The sequence below is a fragment of the Siniperca chuatsi genome, linkage group LG6, assembly GCF_020085105.1.
Source record: "Siniperca chuatsi isolate FFG_IHB_CAS linkage group LG6, ASM2008510v1, whole genome shotgun sequence".
Classification (NCBI taxonomy): Eukaryota; Metazoa; Chordata; class Actinopteri; order Centrarchiformes; family Sinipercidae; genus Siniperca; species Siniperca chuatsi.
In genome coordinates this window covers 9,006,445-9,026,220 of record NC_058047.1, presented here as the reverse complement: position 1 = coordinate 9,026,220, position 19,776 = coordinate 9,006,445, and the positions used below count along the sequence as shown (strand labels likewise).

Here is a 19,776-nt window from a genome sequence, read left to right as displayed (position 1 = left end):
TTTGTGTGTTTTAAAATCAAAGTCATGAACGTGGTTAGGAGCTAAAGCAATCAATCTAGCAATTAAGCTTTACCCCAGATGCAGCCTCACTACAACACACATAAACACACATCAGTATGTGAGCACCTTTTGTTGAAAACTGGATTGGGTTACAGTTCAGGGCAGATGCCAGTTTTGTAAAAATATAACGTAAGTTTTGAGAAGTCATGTTTTCTGTAAGTTTGGTTTGGCGAATGGTTCTAAATACTACAGTGCCTATCAGGCTTAGCGACTGTTGTTATGGCGAAGAGCCAACCACATGTGCAAAATCAAAGCTGTGGCGAATTTCAAATGCTTAAAAGTGGAATTTTCTTGTAAACAAACAAAAGTTATATTTACATTCAGGCTTACTCACCAAAACACATTGTGTGTATCCTTGAGGTCTAAGAAAAAGTGTTGAATGCATTTCCTTCCACATAAATTGTGCAAAGCAAATTTTTTGTGCGTTTGAATGCTGCATTGTTTACATCCAGGTTTACTAGCTTGCAGTGTTCTTCTTCCCTGCCTTTGCTGGCATATATCTGCATTTCTTGGAGTATTACCAACACATGTAGTTCAGTGGAATAGTGTGAAACCATTAGCAGGAATGTGTATCACGTTACCTGCGTGCATTTGAATGAGACAAACAAAACGTCATAAAAAACTGCTCCAAAGTGCTACTAGAGGTCAAAAACACCTTAACTGTTGCAAAAAGGGATCAAAACACTGTGCCATAATTGCTGAATTCATATAACATTGACCCAGAATCTAAAAGCTAACTGATTAAAATTGCTGAATGTGTTATCCGGCTTTTACAAAGCACAATACACAAAGCTTTTCGTAAGCAGTGCGGAATTTTAAGCTTTGTGATTGGATGTTTCTTCCCGAAATGTTCCTCTGGAGTCATAGCTGACTTTTCTGCATAAGTTTTTATGTACATAGTATTGTACTTTTCACTTTCTAATCAAAGAACCAGATATTTTCTGATGATTCAACCGTGAGAAATCATGCTCATCTAAGCCTTGGATGTGCTCCAACCAGAAAAAATTCACCAGAAAAAAATAAGTCTTCTTTTTTTAAGACAATAATGACACGTAGGACATGATAAAGTGGTCAGAATCTAACAGCCCTGATCATATTAAGTTTCATTTGGTGAAGGATAAAAATGGGTGTACTCGATAGAGATGAACTGTATTTGAAGAGTTATATATGATTGTTAATTTATATTTTACATATTTCATTTAAGTTGATCAGATATGAAGATACTGAGGTTGAGCTTGTTTGTTTTATATGTGGGTAAATGTGTATTGTCATTGTATGTTTAGTTATGTTTTGTTTTCCGGTCTTATTTTGCTTTGGCGTTAAGATTGTGGGTCTTTGTTTTGTTGATGCAGGAAGTGTATATGATGTAGATTGTATATATTGAGAAATTCTGAAACTCTGGATACTTGAATAAAACTGCCCCCACTGTACTCTATAATAATTCTTGCGCATTTGGTCCTCATAAGTATAGAATGACAAAAACAACCTCACCATTCACACAGAAGTTACAGACCATTAGAAGTGTTGTTAGAATGACTTTTTATCATTACTGCACAGGCTAAAAATATGGAAGACAATCTTAGGAGGTCAACAGTAAGTCCATAAACATATCCATACAGTAGCGAAGACCACTTATATATTACTTTATGTCAGAGCAGAGTTTAAAAGTTCAAATGAGAAAACTCTTACAGGGAAAAGGACCTTTGTATGCTCTTCAAAAACACAAACTACCTCAAAAGTGTTGGGAATACGGTGAAGAAACATCTCGAATGAGTGTAAGCCGTTTTAACATCAGACCCTTGTGGAGTTAAACTAAACACACACACTCCCTCTCTTTCTCTCACTCCCCTCATCAGAGTGAGGGAAGGCTGTGGGCAGAGCGCCAGGTGCCTCTCATGTTTGGTAGAGCAAACAGGCTCATGTCTTTGATGGCAAGGAGATCAGAGCAGGGGACACATTCTACGTGGCCACGCTAAGGTCGCCGCAGTGCACACCCTGCTGCCATGTTGTGCTCCGCAGCTAGGAGACCTGGAGTATACACAATGCAAGGGCAGCAGACAAGTGTGTGTGTGTGTGTGTGTGTGTGTGTGTCAGTCCAGCCCCACCAGCCACCTCATCACACACCCCCTCTGCTTTCCAACAAGGCCTCACTCCAACCTTGACGTACGGTTGTAGTTGTCTCAAAAACACACTTAAACCACAGGAACAGGGTTGGAATATTGACTCTTAGTTCATGCAAGAATATTTCAGTAGTGGTTACAACACACTGCTTGCCTGGGTCCAGACCTTTGAATCTGCCCACTCCACCGAAATGGAGTGTAACAAGTTGGCAATTCTGTCTGATATTAGGCAAACACACTCCCTCAGTTGTTTTTCCTTTTATATCTGGTCATGGGCACTTTAGTGAAAATAACAACTTAATAATAATAATTTTAAAGGCAACGTCCCTCACTTAATTCATGCTAATCATGCTTACGATAACATAAAAGGGTTTAGACAAGTGAAAAATAAAACTGACTCATCTTCCAGACAGATATTAGAGACTCGGGGCCTCATTTATAAAAATGTTCTTAGATTTATACTTGAACTTAGTCATAAGATAATTTCCAACAGTGTGCTTATGTTGGATTCATAAAAGATACTGAGCATAAAAAACCTTGTTTACGCAGGTTCTAAGAAGCCCATTTGGAACTTATGCACCTGTGATCTATAAATCTCAAATTAACTTAAAATTGACACCTGGTCTTACAATCAGCGATTTCCCCTTAACCCTCCCCCTATAACACTAGCACAAATGAGGGTTCAGTCAGGAATACCCATGGATCATCATGTGCAAAAAAGTAATTCTGATCTCTGAAAACTCTCTCCTTTCTAAAAGCACGGTTTTCAATGTCTTCCAATAACGCAAGAATAGCCATGGTTACTTCTTTCTAATTTGACACACTATTTATAGAAATTGCATCATGTTTTTAATTCAAAACAACTTGCATCTAGCAATTCATTCATCACACCTTTAATTAATAATTCCTATCACATTGTTCATAAAGCTAATGCAAAGTTCACTACAGGCTTGGGCGCATATGCGTCTGAAACTGCAATACCCCTACATAACCAGCAGGAAAATCACTTACGTCAAGTCTAGACTTTGCTTAGAGATAAGATAATTTCCACATCAAAGTATGATTTTATAAATAACTAATAATACATGGTTTTCTGCATAAATAATACTTAAGATCAAAATTGATTGTAAGTCCGTTTTATAAATGAGGCTCCAGGACTTTGTAGATGTTTGTTTTCTCGGGTCTTTTATTAGAGAAAATAATTGGTAGATTAATCGATAATGAAAGTAGTTGCAGCCCAATAACTAAATTCAATAACTGTAATACTTATACTTTAAAAAGTGTATAATACACTTACAGTATATATGGCTTAAAAATGCTGTACAGAAAATGAGCCAATACAACAACAGCACAAGGCGTGATCACACAGTAGCATACATACCCTGACTGTTGCTAAACTTTACAGAAATATTGTTCAGTTCTGGTAAAAATGAATACCCAAGCCAGTTCCTGTAATTTTGTCTCTGGGCTGTTTGTGTCTGTATACTGTAGTTGTGTACTAAATACACACTGCAAAACAATAACCACATGGGTTTTTTCAGCAGCTGTTATCATTTCTGCAGAAGACCAAAATGTCCAATCTCAACTCTGTGTAGACTCATTAAAACCTCCTCATGTGGGACCCCACCAGAGACAGACAGGCCCATTACCAAGTTTGTGTCTCAGCTCCTGGTCAAACAAAACAGTTACTATCTGTCGAATGCTGTTACAGTATCTGTCCATAGTCAATAATCAGATGTGATTACACTGATTAAATGATGTTACTTAATCAGTGTTGCTTGTGTATGTATGTGTGTCAGAGAAAGCAGAAAATGAATTAATAGTTAACACAAAAGTTTGGTTTGGCATGATAAAAGCTTGTGTGTGTGTGTGTTATGTGTAGATTTAGAGGTGTCTGTTTGCTTCCTGTAAGATGGGGTAAAGTGCGTCTGTGCGTGGTGATGGTGAGGGGGGTGGAGTATCTGGTTTCCTGCTCTAGGGGGTTGACTTCATGTAAATGAGCCAAGGGCTTCAGATTGGGGGTCGAGGGGAGGTCAAACACACAAACACAGACACACATGATATGCAAAGAGAGAAAAGTTGTGTGTGTGACAGAGCGAGTTCAGGTCCTACAGTAGCTGTGGATGTTGCTTGGGGGGAGTGGCTGGGCAGCGCTCAGGCTCCATGTGCACCTACTGTTCTGACTGTGCGTCTCTGTGTGGCTGCTTGTTGACAGATGAGGCGTACCAGAAACTGGCCATGGAAACGATGGAGGAATTGGACTGGTGTCTGGACCAGCTGGAGACCATCCAGACCTACCGCTCTGTCAGCGACATGGCCTCCAACAAGGTAGGAGGAGAGGCTGCATCTTTTTCTATTTTTATTTTTTCATGCTGTTCCATCATTAGTGGAAAAAATGTTAAAGGGGCAGAAGACTAAAGTTGCCTTTATTTTGTTTCAACCAGAGAAACTCTCTGCTCTTTGAGGGAGCTCTCAAATCTGAGCAGAAAAGGGACTCTGCAAGGAGCACTAATCCTTCAGCATAATAAACACATGAACGTCCAGAGATACTGTAGCTGTAAACATACATGAACATAGCATGACCATAGCAAAGTCAAAGTATCAAAAGTCTGAAAATATACAGTAAGGAGGAGGAGGTTGGTTTGATAGGGGCTGCAGCAGTAAGCAGTGTTGGCACAAGCACTGTCAGGTTATAAAGGCTGCCTGTACACTTGTGTGAATATGACTGGATGTTACTCATCAGCTGATTTCTGCCTAAACCTCTTCCTCTTTGTGCAAAATGGTCTGACAAAAGGAGGTGTTGTTTTTTTGTCTTGGCCTGCTGTAGCCCCCTTTTCATCTTTCCTGTTAAACAACTTTTCACTGTCCACTGGTTATTCTGTTTCTTCTGCATCATTGAGTGTGTGTGATGTGCACCAAGGTTCAGTTCCTGGTTCTTTATTTAAGTAACCCCTTAACCATATTACTCACTGACAGAGCATGATACACAGCAATATTTGGTTGTGTCTTTAAGGTTTATTACATAATACTTGTCGCTTGATTGTCTTTGTACTGTAACTCCTTATGTGTACATGTATCTTAGAATTACAGAGTTGGATTCATGTTTGAAGTTAGTTACTAACTCAGCCTCTTTTAAATGACTTTAAATCACTTGTAATCATCATTATTACTACCTTTTTAGAAGTAGCAGCAGTAGGGTTACAGGGCCCAGTCAACCCTATGCTGCATGACAAGTTTGTCCTCTCATTACTGAAAATACACCCATTTCTGTCCAATCTCATCCACTATGATGCAGACTATATTATGGTAACAAACTTCCTGATGGTGGCACTGTAACAGCTATCTGAATTTTCAGACATTTTCCATCTTTCCCATCATGCAACTTTTCACTGTCCACTGGTTATTCTATTTCATCTGTGTCATTGATTGTGTGTGATGTGCATCCAGGTTCAGTTCCTGCTTGTTTAAATAAGACTTGGAACTTGACAGAGCATGACAGAGAATGGTACCAAGCAATATTTGACCTATCTTTTAGATCCCTTGATTTATTGAGCTTTCTCTTGGTACTGTCTCCTGGAGTTTATATCTAAGAATGAATGCGTTGCACTCAATCTTTAACCTTGAGTATATATCTATTTCTTGTGTATGACATTGTAACGTTTATCATTAGAATCATTGTTACTATTAACTTTAGAGAGGGCAGCAGCGGTCATGACATAGTAGCAGGTCTTATAAAATATAATAAAATCATGGTCTATGTCATCAAATTTACAATAATGTGAGCTCAGCTAGATCATGGATGTTTTATGAAAACTGGATAAAGGACTCCAAGATGGTGTCCTTTCATTCCAATGAAAGTTGCTCATCCAGCGTAAGAACCAAAAAGTTAAATCTCTTCCTGGTTATCTTCTTTCTGCTTCCTGCTGTGTGGCCCACTAAACATGTACATTATTGACTCACAATTGCTCGTCTGGTTAGCCCCTCTCTGCCCATAGACTTTACATTAAGATGACGTCATGCACATCAAAATAGTGTTTCCTGGCTCTGGGAAAGTTTTGCAAATATTAAATCTTCATGGCTTAAAAAGTCATAATACAAAGAATAATAATTAGCCTTGTTTGCAGTTTGGATTTTTATGTTAGGTCTATGAGGTAAATGCTATTTGGGATGCAGGGGAATTTATTATTGCAGTACCATGCTTGGCCACTGGGGCAAATTATGTATTAAGATAGCTGGATCAGTGCTGCCACTCAGCCTTGCTGCCAATTTGTCCCAGTGGCCACTCGCGGTACTGCAACAAAAAAAAATCCCTTGCGGTCCAAAAAGTAATTTGTCCCACAGACCGCCATTATAACAACGTCTGTAAAACTGCTGACAGGACATCTCCAAATGCAAACAAGGTCAATTATAAGTAATTATGTATTATGAATGTTTAATCAATTCCCAGAGCCTAGAAAAGTGATTTTAAAGTGTGTGACGTCATCCCAATGTAGTCAATGAGCCGAGCACGACTGCGCAGACAGGACAAACGTGGAAGCAAACCCGGAAGCCAGAAACTTTTTTGGCTTATGCACTGGGCAAGCAATTTTCATTCACGTGACTGGGCGCCATCTTTGAGTCCGGTACCCAGTTCCTATAATATACATCCATGGCTATAACAGTAACATGTGTTAGATCTATTACAAAGATGGCTGAGCATCCAGTCTCACTCATGTTTACAGAACTTTACACTGCTGTAGAGAGTAACAGCTTATAGGAAGTTCCAGATTTCAGCTATTTTGTTGATTCAAAACATTCCATACTGAACACTTGTTTGTATGGCAGTGAAATGCTGTTGCATAGGTTGAGTAGCAGCTGCGCGTAAGAGCCTGAAAACAGTTTGTCAAGTGAGCTTAGAGGATAAGCTTGTTATTTCTCATAAAACTGGACAACAGGATGTGAGGGATCCCGCAGTGGGTCAAACACAATAAACTAGAGAGGAAGAGAGAGAACATTTGTGTGTGTGTGTGTGTGTGTGTGAGGGATCCATGCAGACCCCTGGGCAGAGTGACTCTCTCTTCCTGTCTCCTTCCTGATCCCCGCTCTCTCTCCACTCCAGACGACAATAGACATCCCATCATGCCCGTTTGGATGGTTAATGGGCATGTTTATTTATCCCATTGCTGTCGTCAGCTGGAATGGTTTCAGTTAAGACACATGAGGATGACTGAATCACAGAATAAATACTACTAACCACTTAAACAAACAGACATTTAGACATGGATATAAGGCTACAGGATGACAGAATCACACAGGAGAGACAGAGAGTAGAGAGAATACACTGTATGCCTATTACAGCAGAATGAGACTAGGATTTTCCAGACAGAATAAAAAGTCAACACTTTTTACTATATTCCTAAATGTGGTAAAGCCAATGGTTTATACTAACCTTCGTTTGTAGACTTGCGGGACGAATTAGTCTTATCTCACTTACTGTAATTTTAAGACTTTTGCAATCACAGAAAAATTGGCAGGATTGAGCCAAACGTTATCTGCAGGTGATTGATTTCAGAAACCTCCCCAACTTGAGAAATTCCAAAATATCCCAACTACAAAACACTGTATTAGACTTACCCCTGCAGCTGCCAAGATAATTAGACTGTAACACAATGCAACAACATAAAAAGCTGACAGTTTGACTTCAGCAGATTGATGTACTGTACATGGGCAGATATAGCACATTTTAATGTCATTCTGTCTTGAATAAATACTAAATTGCACATTGTCTCATATTAAATTGTCTATGATGAATGATAACCAACTATTATAGGAAGTTGTATGTTTTTCTCTTAGCAGAATATCTCAAAAAATTAACCTTTAAGAATGTAACTTCAGATTTGTTTCTTTAACAATTCAGCCAGTAATGTGAGTTTTTGTGTCAAGAAATTAAGAGGACTGGACGTGACTGATCTACAGTGGAGCACATCAGGTGGCACATTGTGCTTATTATGTATTATAACCTTCTCTCATTGATGTAACTTTGGCGGGTGGGTGAATGTGTCCTCGCACGTAACCATCTGTGGATGAGATACTGATAAGGATGCCTCCATCAAACAGGTCTATCTTGCATGCATGAACTGTTTGTGTCTACGTGTGTTTGAGTGTGCTATGTGGCTGTGTGTTCATATTAACAATGGGTTAATCCCACTGATACCTAGGCTATTTTACTCCTGGCCTTGTTTTTACAGTAAACTAAAACATTACACAACTGCTGCCTCTTTGTCATGTGGGGCATAACACTAGACCTGGCTTTATTAACAAGAACATGCCAATCAGCTAATGTGACCCCTGACTACCTGTTGTATTTAGGATGGAAAAACTGTTATTCAAGCTGTGGCAGAGTATGAAACATGAGTATGAGGGAGGTGAAATGCGAGAAGCTGCTGCTGTACCTCCAAGGTGAAGTGCAGGGGGCTGCTGCTGCTGCTGCTGAGGACACAGTACGTGACTGTCCTCGCTGTTATGTATGGCTGATATAGACGGGTCAAGGCCTGTTATGAGTCAGAATATTCTTATGTCAAGACCTTCTGTTATTTGAAACTAGGGCTGAAATGATACGTCAAGTAATCCTTTAGTCAACTGGCAGAATCATTTTGGTGACCTACAGTTTTGATTTTATACTGTATACTAGACGATGAATAGATTAATTGAAAAAATTAGAGACGGATAAACAATAGAGAGGCTGGAACCAGAGAAGCTGATTTATCAACTGATCATTTCAGCTCTGCAAACATTCCACTGTTTTATATCTTTAGGTTTTGGATTGATTAATCGTTTGATCTATACATCAGAAAACTGCGAAAAATTCCCTTCACAATATCCTAGAGCACATGGTGACGTCATCAACAGTCCAAAAGCCCCCCAAAATATTAAATTTACTATAATGTAAGATTCTCATGTTTGAGAACCTGTAAGCATCAAATGTTTAAATTATTTTTCAAGCAAAAATGCCAAACGATTAATCGATAATCAAAATAGTTGCCCATTAATGGTAAAAAAATTTAGCAGATTAAAACCATGATGAAATATTTGTTAGGTGCATCCCTGTTTGAAACCTGTTGATTTAGCACAGTTGCTGATGGGCCTTTGATAACTGTTCTGTTCACACAGAGCAAACACAAGACTCATGTGCCTGTTGGTTCATTTGTGTGTTAATGGGATTACGCAGTTTGAAGCTGCAGAGTCCTCTGCACCTTGAGGGAAATACTGTGTGCACTCTTAGAGTACACTAAGTAGTAGTGAAGAAGTCAAGTCAGACATGGATTCTGGAGTGCTGTGTACATCCGTTCACTGAATTTTTGTTCTATTACTATTCTACCACAGCACTCTGGTGTAAACCTTTTTGTAACCTCAAGGACTCTTGAAAGTTAGACTACTCCTCTGCCTTTGGCCATTAAACTTTGAACTGAATAGATTTTAACTTCCAGAAGAAAAAAAAAAACCTACACCTGGATATACCTTTTTGTATAAGTTTAAGAAAATCCACTCTGTCAAAACAGGGAGGGTTCTAGTCATCAGAATGATCAGTGTGATATTGACAGCGTAAACCTCAGAACTGTGACTGCTGGCTGCAGGAGTAGTGAACAGCAAGCAAGAAGAGCAAGAGGCTAGAGGCGGGACTACCTCCATGAGGGAGTGTGTATGAGGCAGAAGTCTCTCTCTCGTGCACACACTCAGTCATTGCTTCACATACACAGGGTGTGAGGTAAAGCCTAGTCAGACCTCGCAGCCCAAAGTGAGTCACTAGAGCTGTGGCGTTTCCCAGCGTCAGAGAGCCAAGGCTTGGTCCTTATACTCATGCTGTAGTCAGACTGATACAGACACTTAAACGGACGGCAGCCCCACTCTGATCTGCATTCTACACACAGCAACATGGGAGCCTGCTGCTTTGACAAGAAAGAGAGGAAATTAGGGAAGCTAAATGGTTGGAGAAAGGTGAGCTTTCTTGGATTTTTTGTAGTTAGATATGAAGAGTTTGTAATCAGTTATACTTTTTGTGGATTCTCTGTCTTGTGTGGACTTTGAGTGCTAAACTTTTGTGGCTTGCTTAAGATGGTGTGAATTTCACATGCTGTGGTTTTAAGTCTTTTTAAATACAAAGTTTAAGTTGATCCGTTTTGTCCTTTGATCATTTGGTGTTGTTTAAAGTGGTTATCTTTAGAGGACTTTAAACATACTTCCTTGCTACGGATGCTGAGTGCGTGCTTTAGGGTTTTCTTGCATGTGATGTTTAGTTACTGTAGCTTTACATTATTGAAGTTTCTGGTTTTAATGTTTTTTGTTACTTTTCTATTTATACACATCTTTTCAGAGGTTCATGCAGGAGGCAGTGGGGTTCGCTTTTGCGAACCCTTGTGCATCCTTTCATATGATGCTGAATTTAGATGTGTTGAAGCTAAAAACACAAATTCACAGATTTGTGGCTGTATTATAACACACAGAGGCTTCTCCTCGCCGTTTGACCTAAAGATCAAAGTTAAATTCAGTGCTGATCATAGTGCTGATCTGTCTCTGGATTTTTAGGTTGTCCATTGCTCCAGTTACACCTTTAGTTTGTGGAATTAAACTTTTCTCCCAGGGTGTTGAGAGTGAAGGAAGATATGGGCATTCTAGAGACTGTTGCAGACTCTTTTTTCCCTCCCAAGTTATTAAGTGACCTATAGGTGGATAGTAATCCGTACTTAGTTAAACTGTGTAGTTACTGCTTGAAAACAGGCGAGTAGAGCAAAAAGCATCTTAGGAAAAATTATCATTGTGTTTGTCTTTCTCAAGTCTGTAGAAGAGTCTAGTGTTATCTAAACAGAGGGTTGAGTTAATAAGAAAAATGACCGTGGATTGAAGTCACCTGAGGCAATAAGTTGTGTTTCTAAGCATCGTACCAAAGCCTGGAGGGTTTTTTTTTTCTGAGGTTAGCTGAACACTCAGTTTAATCTGGGGAGAAAGAGAGAGGTAGTAGCAATGTGGTTAGATGCAGGGGATACAGAGAGTAAAGTAAATATTTCTGGGAATTTCCCAAAAAGTTAGGGGGATACATGCCATTACTTTTGTCAACATGATAAAATGTTTCTATATGTTTCTTTCTATACGATTTGAGCATTTATTTAGTGTTGTCTTGTTTCTTGGGCTTTCAAAATCATGTCTTGGTGTAATACTGCCTCTGTGGAATTTTACATGGGGGTGCTTTCTGCTTTCGAAGCAACCAGAGCTCAAGTGAGCACAGTTGTGCAGCCTGTTAACTGTTCTCCTCCAGCCAACATCTGACTCTGCTGAGGCCTTGAACAGCCGGGAGTGATGAGAATGAATCACTCGGCTGAAAAATTGCTTATTTACTTTTATCTCTCCCTCCGTTTTTGTTTCCTGTTCTTAAAGCTGATACATCTTACTACATAGGTTCAGAGACACATGAATACACTCTTTCTCATACAGACACACATTAACATGAGTGAGTGAGTCAGGAAGTGAGAGGCTGTCAGGCCATCTAGCTTCACCCAACATGCGCACGGTTCATGCGTAGGTAGGTTCCTTGATCTTTACAGAGTTATGTCACTGTAAGTTTTTGCCATAGCGCCGATGATACCTCCCTGCGTCATATTTTTGCTAAAGCGAGGGCGAGATAAACCACAAGTCATAATCAGTGATATTGGATACTGTAATTATGAGATTATATTGATAAACAGATTGAGAAAATTCAGATGGTATAGAAACTAGTTTTAAATTTTAATTGAAACTTCTAAAAGTTGTTAAATGAAAAAAATAATGTTCAGGTTAAAAAGTGTAACCTGATAGCGTAATTACTTTGCTCTTCAAAACTTTCACACCCTCCTCATTGTAAATTCAGATTAGTTGGAAGACTTACTTACATTTGTTTGCATGTTTTTATATTAGATAGAAAAAGAGGATTTAAACAGGTGTATCCAGACGTCCAGTTGTACATTATGTCACTGCAGGGTTAAGGGGTCAGTGCTCTCTAAACACTGAGCAGGCTGCACTACAGCAGACTGAGCATAGTGCACCCACTAGTGGCTCAAAGGCACAACTTCACTCTGAACCACCTTAAATGAAAATAGCTGTTGATTTAAAGCAAAGAATTTAGACAGGAAAGACTGCTGGACTGATTCAAGCCTTACTTGACAATTGTAGCAATTTTAAGCATTTACAACAGTGGCAATAAAAAAAAATTGACAATTTCTAACCTCCTGTGGTAGATTCTTTTTTGACACAGAAAAAGAGAATAGGAAAGACGCTTGAGGATGGGAAAAAGCGAATGGGTAAAATAACAGAATAAGGATATACAGTATGTGAGAAAGAGATACCCACAGAGCTCTAAGACGCTAATCTTCCTCCAGTGTCATGGTGTCAGTAGGAGGTAAGAGGCTTCCCTTCTGCCCCTGAATGAACAATAAAATCAAACACACATTGGCAGTAACAGACTCATACAGAAACATATGGGCATGAGTGTGTATAACATGTGTGTGACATGTCAGCATCAACTGTGCTTAACTGTAGATAATAGCATTTGAAGGCTGCTGCTGTGTGTGTGTGTGTGTGTGTGCGTGCACTAGGGCATTTCTTTCAGCTTCTAGGGAAGCATAGCTCTTCAACGCATTGCAGAGAGACATCCCCCACTGTTATTTCTGGTTTCTTTATATAATAGCTCACTGCATAATATATAAAGAGCTGCCTCCTCTCTTCTTATTTTTTTCCCACTGTTTTCTTGCATTCTACCTCCGTGCTTCTGGTTCTTTCCCTCAGTGGGAGGATAATCCGGAATCCTCTCGGGGAAGCTTTGATCTTCCCCTCATCTTTCCAAACTCGTACGCACACACATTGGACTGAAAGGTTCTCTGGAAACTTCTGTTTACAGTTTCCCATGGATTGGCTCTGAAGTGACAAGAACTATGGATATTTTCTCATTAGCAAAACGTTGAAGCCATCTTCCTCAAGGGTTTCACAAACAAAAGTCGTGACTACATTGATAAAAGCACAAACGCGCCTCGAAATTGGCCCGTGGTACTGATGTAACAGTATATTCCAGTCAGGTGGCCCTAGCCTTGTACACTGCAGCAGTATCAACACCTGCTCCAAGGACAGCCCATTGATTCTGCCAGCGAGGCAGACAGACAGAGAGATTGATGACTGTGTTGGCAAGTGGCAGCCAGGAGAGAAATTGACATGTAAGTGGTGGAGAGTGAGGGATAGACGAAGCAGAGGGAGGGAGGGGAGGGTGGGAGCGATTTTCAGTCTGCGCATCGGTGGATGCGAGCAGAGGCGATGTGTGTGGTGTGTCCTCGTGACAGCTCAGCAGCTACACCACATGTCTGCCTGGGAAGGAAAGGGGGAAGCCTCTCCTCTCTTCTCTCCTCCTTTCAAAACAGCCTGACACTGGTCGCCTGATGCTGTTGCCATAGCATTGGGGTGTTGTGGTAATTGGTGTACATACACTTACTCACAGGCAGAGAGAGAAAGCCACGGGCGGTTGTCGACTAAATTGGGGAAGGATGCAATTATCTCCCATCTCTCGGTTTCCTTCCCCCCCCTCTTCTAACTGTCTTCCCCACTCTCTTTGTTGTCTGTGGGTTGTTAAAAATAGCCTTCCACAGACACCCTGACAGCATCTAATATTATTGGGATTGAGATGCGGATAATGAACAGGCTTATGAGTTCTCCACAATGGCCGCTGCATTTGGGGATGTCAGGAAACAACAGACGACTCAAGAGAGGGAGAGGAGTGAATGATAATAGAGATAATGGTGATAAAAATACAGTCGCTGTGCATTCACATTCCTCAAAACGTGCCCCATCCTCTTTCTCAACCCTCATTGTTTTACTGTAGAGGGGAGGCATAGCTGTACGGCTCGATGACATTCCTTCACAATGGCTGACTTCATAAAAAAAAGCTTTTAGGAGGGAATTACAGGGGCTGGGAATTGAGGATGGGATTTATCTGCAGCGATTGCACAGCTGGAAAAAAGAGAGGAGAGGAAAAGTTAGATTAGGAATCCAAGTCTGCATATTATAAGTCAATCACTCAAACATCCCTTCAGACCCTCATGTATTCACCAATACCAAGCCGTAATTAGGGCTCCCCCCTTCTCCCCACTTTCTGTCAAATCATGTGTTCTGAATAGAGCGTGTTGCTGGGGCTGGCAGACTACAGCAGGGGAGAGAGGGGGGAGAGAGCGAGAGAGAGAGAGAGAGAGAGAGCGAGGAGGGGGAGTGAGCGCAGCGAAGCAAGACAAATTCAGTGGAGGAACCCCCCCTCCAGTCAGATGAACATCACTGCCTCACTCCCTCCTCCTCCTTCTCCTGTCTCCATCGCTGTTTTTTTCCCCTCCTCCCTTCCTCGCTGCTACTCCATTATTCATCAGTGCGCTGAGAGTCCCCAGCTCACGCCTCCAGCTGCTGCTACTCCAGCCGATCCACTGTGCCTGCTGGATCTCCTCCTCACCTAGCCTGGCTACAGTGCCTATTTTTTCCCTACATCCATCCCTAGCCATGGAGACTCCGAGCTGGTCCTTTTCTGCTGCTGAGAGGGAGAGTGAGCCATAATCGAGCTGCTCTCTTAGCTGTTGAGAAGAGAAATACAAGAGGAGAGAAGAGGGGATTTTTTTTGTTGTCCTTTTTGGCACTGAAAGAATCCTGTTCGTCTGCCTCTATTTTTTTCTATATCTCTATATTGGATTACAGTTCTGGCTTTGTGTAGGAACGAGAAAACGGGGTCCAAAATGCCTGAAGCCAATTACCTGCTGTCGGTCTCTTGGGGTTACATTAAGGTGTGTGGCGCTTATCTACGTAGCTTGTTGGGATAACACACTCATTTCATTGTACCTCCCTGTGCTGTGTTGCTGTTGCATTAAGGGCCACTTCTAAAGAAATTTAGCATTTTGATAATATCTATTATTTTTGTGGAGCTTTTCAGGATACTGTGCTAGCATAATTGCAAGATATTTCCATCATGGGGGGGGGGGGTCTGGCAGAATGGCTCAGGCTCCATCTTGAGCCCTCTGCAGAGCTGTGTGTCTGTTTGTATATGTATTAATGTGTATGTGTGTGCACGCACATGCATCATAAACAGCTGCTACTGCAGTGCCAGGGTCTCCGTGTAATGTTAAATGCATGTCTTCCTCAACTATTTCATCTATTTAAAACTGTTCATAATATGAAAAGTACATGAAGATCACCAAACAAAGAGGAATGTAGGGAGCAGTGTGCGGATTTTCCTCGACATCATTGAAATTCTTGCACACTGACGCAAGTAAAACAGCTAAATAGGCCACAAAAATGTGACTCAGTGTAATAAAACTGTTGGGTTGCAGGGGGTGAATTGAGGAGCAATAAAAAGTGATGTCCTCCACACAGGTAACACAAATAATGATCTGAACCTAATTAATTGCAGGGAAAATGGAGGGGAAAATAAGATGTGTCCCTCCACTGATTTTACGCTGTAATTAAATAATAATCTTGAGCTGGTGGACTAAAACTGCTGTATTTTCCATGGAATCTTGTGCCATAATTTCTCCCAGGTTTTCCCTCAGTGGAAACTGACGACATTTTTTCTCTCTCCCCTCCTCTTCCTCTTTCTCTCTTGCAGTTCAAGAGAATGTTGAATCGGGAGTTGACGCACCTATCTGAGATGAGTCGGTCTGGGAATCAGGTTTCCGAATTCATCTCCAACACCTTCCTAGGTAAATGAAAGTCTTGTGTACATGCACTTAAAATCATACCAACAAATTCACCAATTTGGTCGTTATAATCCACCTTAAATCACTACAGACTATAATTATCATCCCCATATGTTCAGCAAAAATACATACAATACAAATATCCACAAATATTTAATGGTTCACAGAGATCCCCACTTCTCTATTTTGCTGCAATGTTTTTGTGGAGGTTTAGTCTTTTACATGATCTTAAGCTGTGCAAGTTTCTCTGGCAGGCTTTTCTGTGGGGGCGTACCATAAAACACTGCGCCATTAAGCTTCGTCTAAATGTTTATGGCATCAGGCTCAAAATGACCATTAAAATTGAAGTAAAAATGTACATTTCTTCAAGTATTTAGAAAAAAATGGTAAAAAGTGGCTGGCTAGTGTACTAGTGCCATTTGACTAAGGAGCTTGTTAGCCAGAATCAGAGTAAGTGGATTGGGGCTGGAAGCTGTTAGCATGGGTTGCACATTTGAAATCTGAGAATGGATGGTAAAAGCTAAATATATATGTATTTATGTTGTCTTTACAAAGATTGCTACTGCCATTGTTTTCACCCACATATAGCCTAAACAATGTTTCATGACCCTGGTACCAAACCACACTATTAAGTCACTCCAATGGAAAAAAATAACTTCAATCAGCACTAGTGAGACAATCAACCTATTTTTCCAAATGGATTAATAGTTGGCTTTTGGTAAATGTGAGATTTCCACAGAAGCATAACGACAGCTAGAGGACAGATACACAAAGCTGAGGAATAGGTAAGTGAATGAGTTAAAAGTAATATAGATTGACAAACTAAAAGGATAATAGATGTCAGATAGAATGCACAACGAGGTAGTTAAGATTATTTAGAGACACAGTGCTTCCGATCGATTGGCATCTGGTGTAGTGTTGTTGGCGGATCCCTCACTGCCAGATCATAGAGAGCGAGAGGAGGGGTGAGGAGAGACATAGAAGAGGCAAATAAGAGAGGGAGCGAGCTGACTGCAGTGACGAAGAAAATAGAGGTACAGAGGAACCCCCTTTGCTGGCAGTGAGATGAGCTCGGCAGATTGGGTGACTCATCACCGTCTAAATGCATCTTTGTCAGCAGGGACACCTTGTTGTCCCTCCACCTCTCTCTGGCTGCCCCGAGAATCCAGACAGAGATGACTATCGCTGCGATCAGGATTATCCTGCTGGCGGTAGAAAGAAAAAACAAACAGTAATGAAGAGTCGGGGGGAAAAAATGGCTGAAGCAGCATGGCTGGCCTGGCTTGGCCTCAGCTGACCAGTAGGACTGTTTAATCCTTCCATCCATTAAGATTAGTATCACATCAGTAATGCACTTATTTCTGCTTTATATTATTTTTATAAAACCATCCATTCAGGCTCAGAGAAATTACATTTTCTTGCCATATGCCTGGTTCTGCAGAGGTCATCCACAGCAAATCCCCATCAGTTTATTGTAGAATATCTGTTTTTTAAATGTTTCATCTGATGGTGAGGCAGACTGTTGCCTGGTAAAACGGTGCTCATGGAGCCTGGATAATTCCCTAGATAAATAAAGATTTTAGAGTTTCTCATCTAGGGCGATTTCAGACCAGGATGTCTGACTTTCCATTAAGGATTGTTGGCCAAATGCATGCTGGCCATTCACGTGTGCCTTTCCCCCGCCACAGCTGTCCTCTCAGCATAATTCTGTCATAATTCCCTTTGATCGGCCAGCAGCGGAACACACCTAGTTTATGGGAATATACTGAGGGAAAAATATCCCCCCCTCTCACCACAGCATCTGCGTCTCTCACAGGAGAGCATATGGAGGAGGATGAAAAAGAATCAGATGAAATTGAAATAAACGTGGGAGGTGACAGAGGAGCGGAAAGGAGAAGGGAGAAAAGCAGAAAAAGAACAGAGCAAGATACAACTGATTTTTACTTAATCTGCTTAGTTTTTTGTAAATCAATTTCTAAAATGAGAAAAACGAAGTGATAAGACAAGCTAAATGCAAAAAGGAGAGAAGAGTGAAAACAGAGGCAGGTTAAAACAAAAACAAAAAAAGACATGAGAGGGACTATCCATGTGACTGGCTGACACATTGCAGGCCCAACTGTGACAGAGAGACTTAATCTGGTGGAATATGGAAACCAGGATCATAACAACTCTGGCATATCAAGTCAACTGTGGAACAGAGTGCATGGTGTTTACTGTATATTGGCACTTACTTACTGTAGAAATAGATGATAAGAACTGCCAACATGCAAACTTGTCTGTCTCACAATCTAATCTCTCTATTACACATATATACAGGCCACACACAAACACCACACAGCAGTGGCGATAATGATGGCTTGTAATAAATTAGAGGGCAATATATTGCTCTTCCCCTTGTTTCCCACGTAGCACATGTCTGAGAGGACTTAATTGCCCATTCTCAATTATGACTGGAGGTGGACTGAGGAGAGAGCGAGAGACAGAGAGAAAAACAGAGAAAACAGTGCAAGAGAGAGAGGGAGAACATGAGAGTAAAAGTGATTATTTGAATTACAGCTGGTAATTGAATAACCCTCCACAGGGGAAGGCTGATAGGCCAGCGATGAGCTAAGTCGAGGCTTGATAGATGAGTGCACAGCTCACATACATGCTGATAGGCCGTCCCTGCAGGACGTCATTCAATTCTTCTGTGATTGCAGTAAACACAAGGGCCTTGTTGGTTATTACAAGAAACTTGGCATGTTTTCTGAGTTTATTTTGGGATAAAGTGTGAAAACTGGCACATTATTTATAATTGTTTTTTCAGAGGAATATTACATGAAAGCCTTGCAAGTTTTCAGTGTATTTTTGGACTTCTTATTTGCATTATTTGTAGCCAGACCAAATGTAGTTGAATAGACTTATAAATAAAATAAACCAAACATAAAAATCCCACTCTATACTAAGTGATTTGATAAAGCTGTGAAAGATGCGGCAGCTTATTGAATGGCCGACTGCATGGAGCTGCCTTAACTGAGTAGAAGCCCCAGCTCTCAGTCTATCAATGGACTGACCTATGAGAGTGAAAAGAACAGGAGATGAGATGTGAGCCACCTGCTGAGAGACAGGGGAAAAAAGTGCTGCGAGGGAGGAAGCAGGACAGAGACGAATGAACAGTAGGAGCTCAGAGAGAGACTGCAGGTGAAGGACAGGGAGCATGAATGAATAAATGAATGGAGGGACAGATGAAAGAGTGAATCGATAAATCCCTCAGGAACTAACCAGCTGCAGGTGTTTTTATAGTGCACCTGGGTCCTCAGGCAGCCTACGCATTGAAGTCATTTTTTATTGAGAAGTAGATTACAAACCCAGACTCATGCTGTATGAGGTTAAATGGGAATTTTAACCACTTCTTCCTCACAATGCCCACACTTTTCTAAAAACAACAAATCTCTATTTTCCCCTCCCTCAGACAAACAGAATGATGTGGAGATCCCGTCACCGACATCCAAGACGCGAGAGAAGAAGAAGCAGCAGAAGCAGCAGCTAATGACACAGATCAGCGGGGTCAAGAAGGTCTCCCACGGGCCCTCGCTCTCCAGCAGCAGCATCTCGCGCTTTGGCGTCAAGACCGATAAGGAGGAGCTGTTGTCCAAAGAGCTGGAGGACCTCAACAAGTGGGGCCTGAACATCTTCACTGTTTCGGAATACTCCCACAACCGGCCTCTTACCTGCATCATGTATGCCATCTTCCAGGTATGAAGTTTTCTACTTTAAAATCAGTATAACACCATGCAGGAAAAATTCTGCATTCTGTTGTATGTTCACTTACGTTATTGTTGCCTTTTAATTTTTGTGTGAGATTACTACTAAAATGATCCACACTCATTCCGAAA

General features: G+C 40.9%; 1 protein-coding gene and 1 long non-coding RNA gene across 7 annotated transcripts in view; one reads left to right on the top strand and one right to left on the bottom strand.

Moving 5' to 3' along the window:
- The window catches only part of LOC122878328, a 45,941-nt gene that overhangs the window by 9,355 nt on the left and 16,810 nt on the right, over positions 1–19,776 (bottom strand). The window lies entirely within an intron of this gene.
- Positions 1–19,776, top strand: part of pde4ba (phosphodiesterase 4B, cAMP-specific a) — a 183,200-nt gene that overhangs the window by 157,484 nt on the left and 5,940 nt on the right. For 4 of the 6 annotated variants that reach the window (XM_044201019.1, XM_044201020.1, XM_044201022.1 and 1 more), the window contains 3 exons: positions 4,396–4,508; positions 15,811–15,904; positions 19,353–19,636. In XM_044201019.1, the coding sequence (XP_044056954.1) occupies positions 4,396–4,508; positions 15,811–15,904; positions 19,353–19,636 (491 nt within the window). Of the gene's footprint in view, positions 1–4,395; positions 4,509–9,783; positions 10,155–13,470; positions 14,993–15,810; positions 15,905–19,352; positions 19,637–19,776 lie in introns of those variants that run through there. The other 2 variants (XM_044201023.1, XM_044201024.1) reach the window with 2 other exon arrangements.